Raw genomic sequence first — 17,088 nt, forward strand, 5'->3', positions numbered from 1 at the left:
CATCCGAGTGTGGCCGCGTTCACCAACCTCCAGATCTGCTCCTTGTGTTGAGCCCAGCACTGCCATCGAGCTTCCCCAGGCTGAGGCTGGTGAGACACCCCAGGGCACTCTCTCCCTCGCTCTCGTCCTCCACTGCGCCGAGAGTTGAATCTTTTCTTTTTGCTCATGCCTTGCCCCCCTTCTTCCTCATATGGATCCTACAGATCCCTTTGCTGTCTCTTGTCTGGGCACTTTCATTGCCTTTTTAAAAGAAAATTTATCTCCCTTTCCTCCCATTGTCTGCTCTCTATGTCCATCCGCTGTGTGCCTGTGTCTGCTTGCACCGGCGGCACTGGGAAACTGCTCTTTTTGTTGCGTGATTTTGCTGTGCCAGCTCTCTGTGTGTGTAGCGCCACTCCTGGGAGGGCTGTGCTTTTTTCACACGGGGCGGCTCTCCTTACAGGGCGCACTCCTTGTGCGTGGGGCTCCCCTCTGCAGGGGACACCCCGCCGTGGCATGGCACGGCAGCACTGCACATGGGCCAGCTCACCGTGTGGGTCAGGAGGCCCTGGGGATCTAACCGCAGACCATCCTTATGGTAGACAGATGCTCCCTCAGTTGAGCCATGTCTGCTTCTCTCATTGCCTTTTGACTGCTTTGTCTCCAGATTTAGGCTATTCAGCCTTTCCTCTATATTGTGTGAGAGTAATTTCTGGTACACTCATCGGATCATGTCAGTTTTCTACTCAGACCTTCATTACCTCTTCCTATGAGGAAAAAGTCCAAGCTCCACAATGTGGCTGACTTTAAACTTAACTCGAGGCAGTGCTGCATAGTAGAACATAATGCTGAAAGGATGGCGTTAAGCCCCCGTGGTGTCGCTTGCTAGTAACTTCTCTGTAAATAAAGATTGTGCTAGTATGCTGGGTGGTCAGGAACCCAGATATAGTTGTAAGAGGTACAGGCATACCTAAGAATTATTGTGAGACCACAATAGAGTGAGTCTCACAAATTTTTTGGTTTCTCAGTGCACATGTAAGGTAGGTTTGTAATGTACAGTAGTTTAGTAAGTGTGCAATAGCATTATGTCTAAAGACCAATGTACATACCTGGACTAAAATGTAACAGAGTCAAGAAGTGAGCACATGCTCTTGGAAAAATGGCACTGATGGATTCCCCTCGAAATCCAGCCTCTTTCTCCGTTTAGCAAACCACGGCGTGCCCGGCAGGCCTTGAATCAGGCGCTGTTCGCTCTGTGCGGCCATCCCCCAGCCATAATTAGACACTTCTCTTTTCCCGTGTTCTTTACACAGCAGTCAACGTTACAGCTTAAGTATTTGCAGGCCTGTTTCCCCTTTTAGAACAGTGGTTCTCCAAGTGTGGTCTCCAGACCAGCAGCATCAGTATTGGCTGGGAACTTTTCCGAAATGCAGCTTCTTCGCATCACTGCAGACCTTCTGACTCAGAATCTCTGGGGCCAAGGTCCAGTGCCCTGTTTTTGCAAGTCCCTTGGTGATCCTAAAGCAAGCCAAGGTTTGCACACCTCCTCTCTAGACTGTAGATTCCTGGAGGGCAGTACGGATCGTTTGCTCAGGCCTCTGTGTGCAGCTGCTAGGCCAGTGTCCACCTGGATGGTTCATCAGTATTGATGAGTGAATGACTAGAAAAGGCACTGGGCTATTCTTTGTGGCTCCAAAGGCTAGATCCAGAAGTGCTAGGGAAGGGATCCTGGCTCTACAGACAGAAGGAGCTGCCAACAACAGGAGCCATCCAGTGGGAAGATGGTGGCGGCTTCAGCCAGCAGTTCTCCATCACTGTGCTGTCTGTGAGTGTAAAATCAGGGGCTAAAGGATGATCAGGGATGCTGTGGAACAATATTCTACATAAAAAATGTGTTATTAAAACACCTTATTTCTTAAAACCTATACATTTATAAAAGGACCATAATGAACACAACAGATCACACCAAACTTGATGTGGTCATGGTGAATGGTGTATTGCATGCTTTATATAGGAAGGAGATGATTAATCGTTAAATTAAAAATTACTCTGTTTATATGAATTTGTATGGTCGTTGTATACCTCAAATGGTTCAAAGAAGACAGTTAAGCATTTAAGACAGTTAAGCATTTTACGACTTGGACGTATGGCATGAATTTTCGAAGCTCTCTTGGGAGGGTTTCTGCCTGGTAGGCGAGGCTGGACATGACAGCAGGTCATGCTTGAGTGGCAGACACAGCCTCCTACTATTTCTGTGGACTTGGATAGGCAGTGGAACCTCTTCGGACCTCAGTTTTTAACTCCAAAAGGATCATTTTAAAGATCACTTTGGGTTCTCATGATTTGTATCGTTCTTTCAGGAAACGCAAAATAGGGGCTGAGAAGTTTGTACAGTATTTGGATAAACAGGTCATTCCTGGTGAAGGAAGGTTAACAAGTAATCTTTCAGTTAATCCACAGTTAATTCTGAAGGTAACTGGACTACTAAATTAAAGTAGAGGAGGTGTTATTCTAAGAATGAAAGCTCATGTGTCTTTTATTTTTAAATACTTGTGCTTTGTCAGCTAAAGGCAGTCTGGTGAGTTTTAAGAAACTTCTTTTCTCCCTGCTTAAGTGTCATGAATAAGACAATGACAGAAACAAAGGTTGAGGGCTCTTATACCTCAATTTTAAACCTTAGCACTGACATAAAAACAAGTTCTGCCCTCAGACATGCTTAATGCAGAACAAAGAGTGGGTCCAAAGCACATGTAAGCTCCCTGATTTACTCAGTGCTGAGATTGTGAAGATAACCTTCTGAGAAGTTTTATTTATTCCCTTCCTCCTTTATGGTCCCTCCTTGATCCTGGCGACACAGCTTATTGTTGAAGCTAGAAGAATGGCTCTGTTTATAATTTTTGGGGGGAGTTTGTTCTCCATTCTCTTGTTTCGTGCTAGCTTATGTGGGCAGGAAGCTAGTGATGTGTGGTGAAACTTAGATTGTAAGTGTGTTTTAGTCTTAAATATTAGATGTTCTGATGTTCTTATTCCTTTTATAAAGTTAGTGGGGGTTGTTTTATGGGGATTACATTATGACTTCAGCACTTCAGGAAAGTTCTCTAGTTTAAGACAAGTTTGAACAATCAGTCCAGAGCATTTTTTCAATGCACTGCATTATGTATAGCACAATGCCTTCTTTATTTTATTTTTTATTTTATTTATTTTATTTTACCCTCCTCAAGAAGACAGTTTTTGCCTTTTGGCAATAGAGTAACTCATTTTAGAAATGCAAAATTTCTACCCCACCCCAGACTTTTAATTTTGGAAGACTTTTGGCAATTCTAGGAATATGGGTGAAAAAGTTTGGCGAAGACTGGGTTAGGTGGGTTTATTATTTAAACAGAAGTCAGACTTATCTACAATTAAAATACCATTGCTTTTTGTAATATATAATAATCTAATTTTAAAACTTAGGTGTATCATCTGTAATCGATTGAAAATACATCATTTTAGGGGAGCGGATGTGGCTCAAGTGATTGGGCTCCTGTCTATCATATGTGAGGTCCAGGGTTCAATTTCCAAAGCCTCGGGGTGAAGGCAAGCTGGCCTGCGCGGTGTGCTGGCCTGTGCAGGAGTGCTGGCGCAGCAAGATGACGCAACAAAAAGAGACACAGAAGAGAGACAATAAGAGACGCAGCAGACCAGGGAGCTGAGGTGGCACAGGAGAGTGAACTCCTCTCTCCCACCCTGGAAGTCTCAGGATCGGTTCCCAGTACCACCAAAGGAAAAGACAGGCAGACACAGAAAAACACACAGTGAATGGGCACAGAGAGCAGACAGCAAGTGAAAAGAAACAGTGCGGGGATCAATCAATCAATCAATCAATCAATCAATCAATCAATCTTAAGAAAAGGAAAAGACATCGTTTTAGGCTGTTATTTTTCATGGCGCCTATTTAGCCTAGGTCTGAACTGTTGTCTAGGCTTCTGCAGATGCCAGCAAGGTATCATTGTCGTTATATTGTTTGAAGTAAGACATTTTCTTTATTCATTACTGAGCTGTTCCCACAGAGGGTTTGATATGATGGTAGAAGGCCAGGATTTTAACCTAGTGGGAGAAAAGACTGTTGGATTGAGGGATGGTGCAGGGGAAAGCTACCCCTTAGAGATCTCCTCTCTGCTCTGGGCAGACCAGCCTCTAAATTCCTGGAATAACCTGAGAGATTCTTTTTTTTAAGTAATTTAAATTTTTTAATTTTTATTTTTAAAGAAGCTTTAGATTAAAGAAATGTTACATAAAAAATATAAGGGATTCCCGTAAACCCCACACCCTCCCCCTCCCACACTTTCCTACATTAACAACACCCTTCATTAGTATGGTACATTTGTTACAATTGATGAACACATATTGGAGCATTGCTGCTAACCATGGACTGCAGTTTATTTTATAGTTTACACTGTGTGCCACACAATTTTGTAAGTTATGACAAAATATCTGTCACTGCAATGTCACGCAGGACAATTTCAGTGTCCCGAAAATACCCCCATGTTACACCTATTCTTCCCTCTCCCATCCCTCAGAACCTCTGGGGGCCACTGCCTTTATATCAATGATGAGAGTTCTTCCATTGCTAGAATAATAGTCTATAGTTTAGTCCATTGTTTATTCCCCAGTCTTGAAGATTTTGTGATGGTGATGCCTACTCTGCTTTTTTTTTTTTTAAGATTTATTTATTTCTCACCCTCCCTTCCTCGTTGTCTGTTCTCTCTGTCCATTCTCTGTGCATTCTTCTTTGTCTGCTTGTATTCTCTTTAGGCAGCATCGGGAACTGATCTTGAGACCTTCTAAAGTGGGAGAGAAGTATTCTATCTCTTGCACCACCTCAGCTCCATGGTCTGCTGTGTCTCTTACTGCCTCTCCTCTGTGTCTCTTCTTGTTGCATCACTGGCTATGCCAGCTCTCCACTTGGGCCAGCTTTCCACATGGGCCAGCACTCTGTGTGGGCCAACGCTCTGCGCGGGCCAATGTACCTTCACCAGGAGGCCCTGGGAATTGACCCTGGACCTCCCATGTGGTAGATGGGGAGCCCAATTGCTTGAGCCACATCTGCTTTCCACTCACTCTGCTTCTAAATGAGAGGGGACTTAGAGCAACCTGGTAGCTTCTTTATTTTTTTAAATATTTTTTTTATTTTTAATTTTTTAAAAAGGTACTTAGGTTACATAAATATTATGTAAAAAATATGGGGGAGTCCCATATGCCCTGCTCCCCACATTGCCCACATTAACAACATCCTTCGTTAGTGTGGTGTATTCATTGGAATTTATGAACACATTTTGGAGCATTGCCACTAAGCATGGATTATAGTTTACATCATAGTTTATACTCTCTCCCACTCAATTCTGTAGGTTATGGCAGGATATATAATAGCCTGTGTCTGTTGTTGCTGTGTCATTCAGGACAGTTCCCAAGTCCCCAAAATGCCCCCTGTGTTATACCTGTTTTCCCTGTCCCTGACCTCAGAACCTCTTGAGACCTTAATTATCATTGAAGGGATCCTCAGGCAGTTGATTCACTTGCAACTTGGGAACCCTGTGGAAGAGAATTGGGGGATCAGATTACACTCAAGAAGCTGAGTTGGAGATCTACAGCTGGCAGCCGGGACAGATGTCCTAAGGACCTCCTAGGGACGGGGACTCCAGGAAGGGCGTGAGGCTGCACCTGGCCATTCTCTGACGTGGTGCCCGCCAGCGAGCCAGCTGTGTCTGGAAGGAAAGGCTCTGATAGGAAGCAACTGGGTCACTGGCAGTCCAGCATCCCACCTGTAGGAACCCCCTCTGAAAGACTGGTCACCAGCCCCAAAAGAAGCCAAAGGAGATTTCCATCTTCCTTCAGAGGGAGGAAATTGCCAGAGGAAGTGGGCTTGACTCAGTGGCCCATGATTTGGGTCTAGCAGAGCTGCTGGCTGCAGTCATGAGTTCATGAGAGAGCATCTCCTGGCTGGCCTTCACCACTCGCCCACGCCACCTGCTTAATGTCTAAACTAATTTGTATTTTTCGAAACACCATGGAGGCCGATGTGAGCCAAACTACATACCTACAGACAGGATATGGATTATGAGCTGCCTTGCTACCTATGGGATAAAGACTTGAAACACATTTTAATGAATTTATTTTTAAGAAATTCATTAATAAAGGTTCATTTGGGTTTGGGGTCTCTAGCTGATTAGATGAGCTAGAACTGATTTCTTGACTCACACTATTTGACAGTCCTGCCTGTCTCAAAGACAAAGATAACATTTATAATTTTAAGTAGAAATAGGGATTAATCTAGATAAATGACTAATTTCCTGAATTAAAACTTTTATACACATTAGAATAGAGTATCTTCCAGTGTTCAAATGCAAGGTGAGAATTTGTCCCCTCTAATCTGCAATTTTAGATTTTTAACATACAATATTCCAACTAAGAGTTGGATTAATTTTTTTATAATTGGACAATTTCTTTTCATTTTTGTGCATTGATATTATGGAATTTCATAGTGAAAAAAGGTGTTAATTTTTGTTCTGTCAGATTTTCTGCATGGCAGAGGAACTGATTTTACTTTTTCCAATAGCAAATATTAAAATTAGTAATTTTAATGGGAAAAATAATCTGCATCATGCTTTAATGCTTTGTTTAAAGGGATAAAAAAAGAGAGCCATGAGTCACCTATTTAAACCTTCAAGGAGTTGTAGCATTTTCTGGGTTAAATCTCAGCATATATATTTTTTAAAATTTCTAGTGAGAATCTATGAAATGATTCCCTACCTGAGAAATTTTTAACTTTCATATGGACATAGTGCATTCCATAGATACAGATAAAACATTTTACAGCAAACATTAATGAGGGTCATTTGGTAAGGTCCATTTGAAACTTCTCAGAATTGAGCTTTCACCTCTGGCAAGCATTTTCCTCTTTCAGTGACAGGGGCATCAGTTTTCCTCCCACCTCCCTGGTTGCCCCTTTCCATCTCCTTTATTAGCTCCTCTGAATAGTAATCTTCAGAACTTCTCTAGGCTTTCCTTTTCTCTTTTTTCTCTTCCCCTGTCCTCTTTCTATACCTTTTCCCAAGTGATTTTTTTCTGCTTCTGTTATTTTAAGTGCAGCTTTTTTCCATGTCATAAATTTATACTTACATGCTGGACTTCTCTGAGGTCCAGAACTACTTTCTTACTTGGCATCACTGGTTGGAGGTCTAACTGGCATCTCAAACGTAATATACCCTAAATCAGGGGTTCTTTACCTTTTTTGTTGTTGTTGTTCCATGGACCCCTTTGCCAGTCAGGTGAAAACCAGAATGTAGCAGCAGATAGTTTTATGGCACTCAACATCAGAGGTCAGAGAAAATAAAGATAAGAAATTAATTTTTTTTCAATTCAAGCTCATGGATCCCCTGAAATCTTCCATGGACCCCTTGATTAAGAACTCCTGCCCTACTCTGGAGACACCCAGGTACTATGGTCAGGGCAGATAGCTCAGGAGTTTGGTGCCTTGTCAGTGGGCCTTACTTTGGAGTTTGTGCTCCCCAGTATGACAGAGTTGGAAACAGTTGTGGTTTTCCTGCACATGGCTCTTCTGTCCCTTCTATTTGAACCTAGAGTTGGTGCTGGAGTTGGTAGGTGTACGTCCAAGAGACTTGAATCTCTGGACTGTCCATGTGCCAACTGGGCCCTGAACCTCAACAGGGTTGCAACACCTACTCTCCAGTTCATTGGACTCACCTAGGATAACTAACAAGGAGGTGATGATGGACAGCCACCGTACCAAGGAACTGAGAGAGTTTACAACTGCAAGCAGGAGAGTCCCATCCATCAGCAGTATGGGACTGAAGCCTCCTCTCAACTGGAGGTGGAGTGGGCATCATCATCCCAGAATCCTCAGGATTGGGGAATGAACTATGGACAAGAGCGGACTTACTGGTATTCTATTATAGACTTACTGTGATTCTAGAAATGGAAGAAATTGTATCATTGATGTGGAGGCAGTAGCCAGTGGGGGTTCTGAGGGGAGGAAAAGGGGAAAAACAGGTATAATATGGGGGCATTTTCAGGACTTGGGAATTGTCCTGATTAACATTACAGTGACAGGTACAGGCCATGATATATCTTGCCATAACTTACAGAATTGTGTGGGAGAGAGTGTTAACTGCAGTGTAGACTATAATCCATGCTTCGTGGCAGTGCTCCAAAATGTGTTCATCAATTACAACGAATATACCTCACTAATGAAGGATGTTGTTAACGTGGGTAAATGTGGGTGGTGTGGAGAGTGGTGCATAGGGAACCCCCTATGTTTTTTATGTGATGTTTGTGTAATATAGATATCTTTTAAAAAATAAAAATAAAAAATGTATTAAAAAAAAAAGAACCCCTGCCCTAAATGAACTTTTGATTCCTACCGGTCTCCCATCTGCTCCACCTCCTCCATCCCTCTGTTCTCAGTGAATGGTGCTAATATTCATCAGTAGTTGAAGTAAGAAAGAGCCTTCTTTCCTGCATACCACACAGCCAGTCTGTTTAGTTTACCTCCAAAATATATCTCAAGCCCATCTACTTTCTCCATATTTTTCCTGCCACCACTGTGGTGAGGCTTTCAAGTCTTCAGTGGGTTTCCACTTTACAGTGACCAACTTATAATTGCTCCTCAAACAGTATTTTAAAAATAAAAAAGTGAATGAATGGCATGAAGCCATAATCATTGACTCTTAAGAATTGTGTGCCATATAATGTGACTGTGCATCAAATCAAAAGACTTATGATAGATGCTAACAGTGAATCAATGGAATTAGATTTGTATTCCTCCTGTGCTAAGAACAGTGTTATCAATAACATTGAGTATTTATTCTTTTAATGTCTAAATGGCATTCGTTAGTACCCCGCCCCCCCAAAAAAAGAATAATTTTAGGCCTGATAAATATTACTCAAAATCAAAGAGCTGGAGTTAGAATGTCATTTCATAAATTCTACAACAGTAGTAAATCTGCAGTTTTAAAACGTATGGTAAGCAGTTGAATAGGGAAGGCATGTTGGGCAATCCATCATTTCCCAGATCGTAGTTTTAGAGCCATTAGTGTCTGGTAGTGGTGTTCCAGAATTCATATTGTTAGAGGGGGTATTGCATCTGTTATAATTCTAATTTTTAAACTCAATAAAATATTCCTTTAACTATTTCCCTTTCTCTAGCAAAACAGTTCCAGAGCTTTTAGGTTTGTATTGAATATGCTGACGTCCAGGTAGGAAGCTCATCAAAGAACCACAATATCAGTGGTTTGTACTATTTTACTTATATCCACAATGAATATGAATATAAGCATACAGAACACTTGTTGAAGTTCTGCAAGTTTAATGGGGAGCATAAAATTGAAGCTAATTCTGCACTTAGCCTCAAATGATTTTTACAGTTATAATCCAAATGTGATCCAACTTCTTATGCAACATGTAAAGATATCCAAATACATTAAAAAATCCAGATTATAAAGAGAAACTAGTAACACAGATGTATTGAGAATAAAAACAATTCACATACAAAATGTGTTATTTGTAGTTTAGACATTAAGCAAATAATATGCTGGCTCTTGTTAGCAACAGATATTAGATGTCTAACCACATCATATCATAGAAGAATTTTTGTTGAGTTTTGATGCTTTGACATGGTTAAATTTCAATCTATAATTGACTTACTGGGAAGCAGACTTGGCCCAGTGGATAGGGCGTCTGTCTACTGCATGGGAGGTCTGCGGTTCAAACCCTGGGTCTCCTTGACCCGATGCGGAGCTGGCCCATGCGCAATGCTGATACGCACAAGGAGTGCTGTGCCATGCAGGAGTATCCCCCACATAGGGGAGCCCCACGCACAAGGAGTGCACCCCGTAAGGAGAGCCGCCCAGCACGAAAGAAAGTACAGCCTGCCCAGGAATGGCGCCGCATACACGGAGAGGTGATGCAGGAAGATGACGCAACAAAAAGATACACAGATTCTCATGCCACTGACAACAACATAGGCGGACAAAAAGAAGAACATGCAGCAAATGGACACAGAACAGACAACAGGGGTGGGGTGGGGAAGGGGAGAGAAATAAAATAAATCTAAAAAATACATATATAATTGAATTACTATTGGTTCTCAAACTAAATAGGAATATAGTGTATAATTTTGAATTTGTTGAAGATCATTCTTAATTTTTTTAGATTAAAAAATAAACGACATGTCACTTGGTGTTGCACGAAATAAGGCAGACACAAAAAGACAAATACGGTATGATCCCAGTTATGTGAAATACCTAGAAAAAGTAAACTTCGTGGAGGCAGATAATACTTTATAGGTTACCAGGGGTGTGGGTGGGAGGTGGGTGATGGGTGGACCAAGAGGTTTTACAGCTTACTGGTAAAGTTTCTGTTTGAAGTGATGAAAAAATAGGAGTAATGGATATCATTGATCGTAGCAGAATATTGTGAATGTAATTAATATTACTGAATTATACACTTGAATGTGGTTAAAATGGGTGTATATTTGAGGTGCGTATTTACTACAATAATTTAAAAAAATAATGAAACCACTAGTCACTTGGTAAATAGGAAAATAGTCAACATTATCTTGTTTTAAAAATCAGTATTATTGAAGATTGTAGTAAAATGTACTTTATAATACAGTCTTTAATGACCCATAATAACTTTTTATGATTATATTAAACATTATTGAGTGGTTTACCTGTTAGCTGTTACAGTAAAAGGTATTCTAAAGTAAATAAGTCCTAAAAGGGAGTAAAATAAAACTTTAATCTCTAAATTCCTTTTAGCTCTCTTATTATTCTATGGTGGTGTAATGAATTATGAATTTGTACTTTGATGCCAAACAGTACAACTCTTAACCTTTTTTTTTGCTTTTGGGTCCATCAACATTTTGCAGAAGAACACAGGCAAAAACAAAACAAAAAAACAACAAAATGAAAATGTTTTTGCCTTAGAGAAGTTTCCTAGTTTTTTTAAAAAAATGAAGTGTAAATTGATCTGAATTCTGTTTTTGAGAATCTAATTTGAAAAATTCTTATTTCATTTTTAATAGTTATTCCAGGCTGTTCTTTAAACTTGACAGGGTTTGTTATTGGCTTCCTAACATCCTTAAGTAGGTCAGAAGAAGCAGCACTATAAAATTTTGAAAAACCCTTGAATGTAAGTGCTGGAGGGATGGGAGGAAGGTAGCTTATATACTCTATGAGCACGGATTAAAACCTTCTTGGAGACCTCTAATGGCAGCAGTTTGGTGCTAAGAAAAGAGTCCTGGGCTGATATTTTTTTTTTAAGATTTATTTTTATTTTATCTATTCCCCCCTCCCCCTTGCCACTTGCTTGCTGTCTGCTCTCTGTGTCCATCTGCTGCACGTTCTTCTGTGTCTGCTTGTCTCCCTTTGTTGCGTCATCTTGTAGCACCAGCTCTCCACGGGTGCAGGCCGTCAGCTCTCCACACAGGGTGCGGACCAGCTTGGCTTCACAAAGAGGCTCCAGGACATGAAGCCAGGGCCTCCCATATGGTAGATGGGAGCCCAATTGATTGAGTCACATTCGCCACCCCTGGGCTGATTTTAATTTCATTTTTACTCTGCTACTTACAGAATGAGTGACTTTTAAACAAATTATTTAGTCATTCTTTTTTTTTTTTTTTTGAGTTAGGCCAATAATTTATTCAGGTAGGGAGGGGCAAAAAATGGGAGACTATGACAGATCATGGGTCCCAGGTAGAGAGGAAGGGGCTGAAAGTGATAAAGAGGGCTGCTTTACAGACTACAGTTTCCCATTATAGATTATAAATGCCCAGGTTTTACTTGTGGCCATCATTCTTGTTTCTGAATTCTTGTTGGCCAAAAAAGGAGTTTCCCCTAACCTGGTTCTAATTCTCCTCCCTCTTTCCCTACCTCCCTCCTTTCCTCCGTCCTTCTATAGCGCTTTCAGTTGTCCGGGAGCAGCACTGTTTCTGAGGCCTCCCCAGGATCCCCAAAAGTGATGTCTGTACAATACACAGCCCAGATTTTAAGTCACATCGTTCCAAACCCATATTATAATTTGGTGAAGTCATTCTAGCTCTTGTGCTGTGGTATCAGACAGAAAACTAAATCACACACATAAATATATCTATTTATGTATGTGTGTAAATATTGTGTGTATAAATATATTTTCTTCTCTGTTCTTCAGACTGGGTAATTTCCAATGTTCTGCCCTAGGGTTTACTCCCCCTTTCTTCTTTGGTACCCAATATGTTGTTATGCCTATGCAGTGATTTTTTCATTTCAGTTATTGTAGCTTTCAGTTCTAGAATTTCAATTTGGTTCTTTTTCTAGTTTCAGTTTATCTGCAAAGATTCTCCTTTTGTTGGAAAGAGAACCCTCTCTTTACCCTCTACCTAGGATAAATGGTCAGGTACTTTCTACCAGAGGATTTGGTGACACCATTTTGAGATTTGGGAATGAATTTGCCACATGATTAAGATTGGTTTGTACCTTTTCGTGCAGTCTGCTTAGGTTTTAACTTTAAATTGTAAAGTCCTATATCCCTCCTTGGCCTGCTTTTATAGCTTCCAAAATGTTGCTACCACTGTCTCCTCCTTGTCATTTGAGCATGGATTTTAACAGGAAACAGGGAGTAAAAATGTGTTGGTGCTCACCCCTCCAGCTTTACTTTGGAGCTGATGTTTGGTTTCTTGATTAGAAAATGTCTAAAATGATTCCAGTTTTAAAATGGTATCATGTGGTATGGTATTCCAGGAGAAAATTTTCTCTAGTGTCTGTGCAGGGTATATCTGCTCAAATGCTATGAAGCTCATATTTGTTTTATGTGAGATAAGAGAGCTTTTTTCCAGTCATTGGTGTTCAGACTCAACCCTTAGCTAGTCAACATTCTTTCCTTATAAATAATTGATCCATATTTTATATGTTGAATGTTTTTTCATTAAAATCTTCATCCATTGGTTGAGTTGATTTTTCACTCCCCCCCCCCCCAACCAATTTCCTCCTTTGATTTTTCTGGCTTTCACCACCAATTTAACTTTTCCCAATTTGGAACCACTTGTGCTATTCTGAATATGAATATAAATTAAATTCCCATTTATTTAAAAACAAACATGTCAGGGTGGGCATCGAGGGTGCTCATGGAGAGAATATATTGGTAGATTGAGAATCATGGAAGGAAGCAAACCAGAATGAGGTGTCTGCAGTTTGGAAACATGGGTCAAACATGACATTGATTACCTGGGTGAACAGAAAGAAAAATGACCCTCTCCTTCTCAGGAACTTGACCCAAAGCAATGAAGCAAATGTTGGAATGTACCACAATTCATTTGTTGACTTCTAAGCTAAACAGTTAATTTTAATGAACTAAACAAATACTTTTTAGGAAGCCTCTTACTGAACCATAAACCAAATTGGATTCTGTAAATCACTTAAAATTATTAAGTTAGCTCAAAATAAACAGATTCCTTAAAAAAATGATAACCATTAAAAGAGCTCAGTAAATTTCGTAATAGCAACATCCAGTTTTTGATTTGGACCACAAGTTACCCCGGCATTTCTACTGGGCTCTGTTCGATGAGTTGGACCTGTGAATAAGCAATTTGGATTTTTCTAAAACTCATTTGATGAGGGAACTGATCGTTGTGTGTCTCATTATGCCTTTCATACGTGCTACCTTTTGTAGTTATGAATTCACACTGGAGATGGGCCTTCTCAGGAGGGTCAAAACAGAAGTTTCTGTCCTTCCTCACCTCTCTTGGCTGCTTTCATGGCTTTTTGACATTACCTTGATTATCGTGCCACTGAACCTGCTTTCTGCATGGCTCAGAGTTTTCCTACGTTCTCTCTCTGCCTGAGGGAGTTCAGTCTGCAAGCAGCAATGTGTTTCTCACTTCTGAAGGGTCAGCTCAGGCTTTGAGTCTCTGTGTCAAATTGGGGTCTCACTTGGGCTGTTCGGGTATGCTCTCCTCTGGGGGGGTGGGGGGGGGAATGAATAACTGCTTTATCAGTGCACATTTTATTAAATTCAATATACCTTTTTCGAAACATTAGATTAAAACTGCATATATTAGGTAATCTTTATTTTCCTGAGTCACATGTTTAATTAAAGCTTTGTGGTTTTGAGACATTCGGTCTAAATAAACTTCCTCAACAAAATACCATTCTAGGTAGTTAGCGGATAAACAAATGAATTCCAGCTCCTGAAATTGCTGGAGTAAAAGCTAAAATGTTTACATAGTTGCACAGCTGGCTGGACTGCGGAGGGCTCTTCTTGCCATATGTACAGCTAACCCCTGTTTATTATCTGAAGACTTATATTAAATTTTACAGTGGTTTGGCAGAAGGTGGGACCTAGCCAGTGAGTTAATGTAACTTTCTATTATGCCATAATTTTTGTTTCAACAAATTTCTGTAATGGGATATCGTCGATCTGTCATTCTGATGGATGTTCTTATCCATGTTAACCTCAGCAAAAAAGAGGAATCCTCCAAGGAGTAGACGGAGTGCTTTTAAGTGCCTTCCCGCAATTTTGAAACTGAATATTTAGGAAAAGCAAAGAGTAAGATGACTGCAGGCTTCTCTCACGTATAAATGCATTTCTTGTTTCTTCACAGGGATCTTCGCTTTAACAGAATTAGAGAGATCCAACCTGGGGCCTTCAGACGGCTGAGAAACTTGAATACATTGTAAGTCGAAATAGTCTATTTTTCACCGATGGGGAAAAATACATATAGAAACCATTGTATTATTTACCTTTAAATCTATCAGAAAGAGTATGGCCAGTCCCCTATTGTTCACAAGAAGTGGGCATGAATGGGAAAAAGTGACACTGAAGAGCAGAAAAGAATAGGCAAATTAAAATGCCAGGACTCTGGGATTCTTTGATTTGTCCACCTGTCTGTCTTGTCCATCTACATACCTATTATATATTGGGTGTAATACATAAAAACAGCCAAGTTTTCTCCTCTTCCTTTGAGTAATTGTTTGTAGCATCAATTTTTGCTGGTTGGTGAGGTTTGATTCCATTTGACTGTAAGGTCGGGAAGGGTAGTGCCCTCCTGAGGTCAGCGCATACATACAAGACCTTTCAGTGCAATTTATTTATGCCCCAGTAGTTAGGCCTCCAAGGGTAGGAAGTCTAAGGAAACAGGCATATCCACTGCTTGATTGGTTTACAATGGAGTCAGCACACTGGAAGGCTTATTTGAATCCGCTCTTCTGTATCAGGACAGTGAGTGATTGGCAAATGGGAATGCACGGGGAAATGGAAAGCAGGAACTGGATCACCAATTACCTGTAGACCTCCATGGGCACTTAGCTACACTGCAAATCAGTATCCTTATCTGTAAAAATAAATGGTTCATTGAACTAGATGACCTACCTTTAATAAAACATCTGGTTAGACCACCCCATATTTCTATGACTGCCTATAAATTGGCCATGATCCTTATTAAAGTAGAAAATCTAAGGCATAGCAGAATAAAGGTATATATTCTTTTGTATAGGCAAGAATTATTTTTCTATTGTATCAAAGGTGGTGAATATGGGCATTCGTTACTTGGGAAAATTTGTAATCACAAGGGTTAAATACTGAAAATGCATTTATTGTGTTAATTTAGTGTTTTTAGTATAGGTTGATATTTTTAATTCTTATTAAAACTTTTTTATAGGCTCCTCAACAATAATCAGATCAAGCGGATACCTAGTAGATCTTTCGAAGACTTGGAAAATTTAAAATATCTGTAAGTGCACGATTAGTTTTTTAACCCCCAAGTGCATGTTATCTATATTTGGACTATGTAATCATTGAGCTAAATTACCAACTGTGAATTACTGTAAATATATTCATTGAAAGAGATTTTATTTTCAGGTGAGTGCAGTTTTGGCTGGGATTGTTAAAATTGCTTGCTGTCAGTATAAAGTGCTATGTGATATGATTTTTAGTGTTTAGCTGTTAAGCCTTAAGTAAAATAGGTTGAATATAATTAAAGTGCGTAGCCACTGAGAATCATTTTAGGAGTAAAAATCAAAGATTTCTGAGATGGGAGGTGGTACTTATATTTGGTTGCTAATATGAAGAGCTGGCATATCTTTTGCAGAATAAAAGCTTTCATGGCAATTTTGAATTGCAATGTCACTTAGGACCTTTCCAGCTGTAGGAGAAATATAAGGATATAAATTACAAATCCCATTGGAATGTTACCAATTCCTACTTATTTTCCCAGGATTCTTGAGTGGCTTTCACATCTTCTTATTTTTATGTAGTTAAATATTTTACATTTGAAAATTAATTTATTTTCATTTAAAAATCTTCTGTTGGATAAAGTCAGCTTTGTAGTTTAGAAATGACCTCTCTTAAGAAGTGCTGATTTAATACCCTTAACAGGCACTTCTTTTAAAGAAAGAGAGGATTAAGAAAAACACTCAGATTTAATTCCTCATTCTAGAAAGATGAGAAGTTTATGTCATATGTTTTTAGCAAATTATTCATAGTTTTAAAACGTAGATAACTTTTCAAATACACCCATTTTAAAATACATTATTTCTTTTAATCCTTGCAATAATTCTACAAGATGGGTTTAATTATTATCATTCCTGCTGGACATATAAAAAATATATAGAAGCTTAGAGGGATTAAATAGCTTGCGCAAGATCACAAACTAGCATTGGAACCCTGATCTTAACAAGTAGCTATACTATTGCAGGATTTAGGAGTTCTCTACATAGGATCTAGAATTCAGGTTCCCAGACCCTAGTTAGTATCTGTGTTAATCTGCTGAAGGAGTGATGATGCAAAGTGCCAGAAAACTGTTGGCTTTCATCATGGGGATTTACTTTGGATAAAAGCTTACAGTTACGAGGCTGTGAAAACCCATTCCAAGGCACCGCTGCAGTCAGCAGCCATGTTGAAGCAAGATGGCTGGCGATCTCAGCCTGATCGTCCCTTCTCCTCTGAGCTTCCTCCCTCAGGCTCAGCTGCTCCCCTTCCTCCCTGATTTCCGCTGCAGGGGTCATAGGGCTAGACTCTTAGGGCCTCCTATATCAGTCTCTGTTCTGCTCTCTTCCCCAGTTCAGCTGTAAGCTCTCA

At 40.1% G+C, this 17,088-nt stretch overlaps 1 protein-coding gene across 3 annotated transcripts in view; it reads left to right on the forward strand.

Moving 5' to 3' along the window:
* PXDN (peroxidasin) overlaps positions 1–17,088 on the forward strand; it is a 124,306-nt gene that overhangs the window by 38,613 nt on the left and 68,605 nt on the right. For all 3 annotated transcript variants that reach the window (XM_004477673.4, XM_004477674.5, XM_071211847.1), the window contains exons 2-3: positions 14,615–14,686; positions 15,671–15,742. In XM_004477673.4, the coding sequence (XP_004477730.1) occupies positions 14,615–14,686; positions 15,671–15,742 (144 nt within the window). The remainder of the gene's footprint in view (positions 1–14,614; positions 14,687–15,670; positions 15,743–17,088) is intronic.

This window comes from Dasypus novemcinctus, chromosome 25, assembly GCF_030445035.2.
Source record: "Dasypus novemcinctus isolate mDasNov1 chromosome 25, mDasNov1.1.hap2, whole genome shotgun sequence".
Taxonomy (NCBI): domain Eukaryota; kingdom Metazoa; phylum Chordata; class Mammalia; order Cingulata; family Dasypodidae; genus Dasypus; species Dasypus novemcinctus.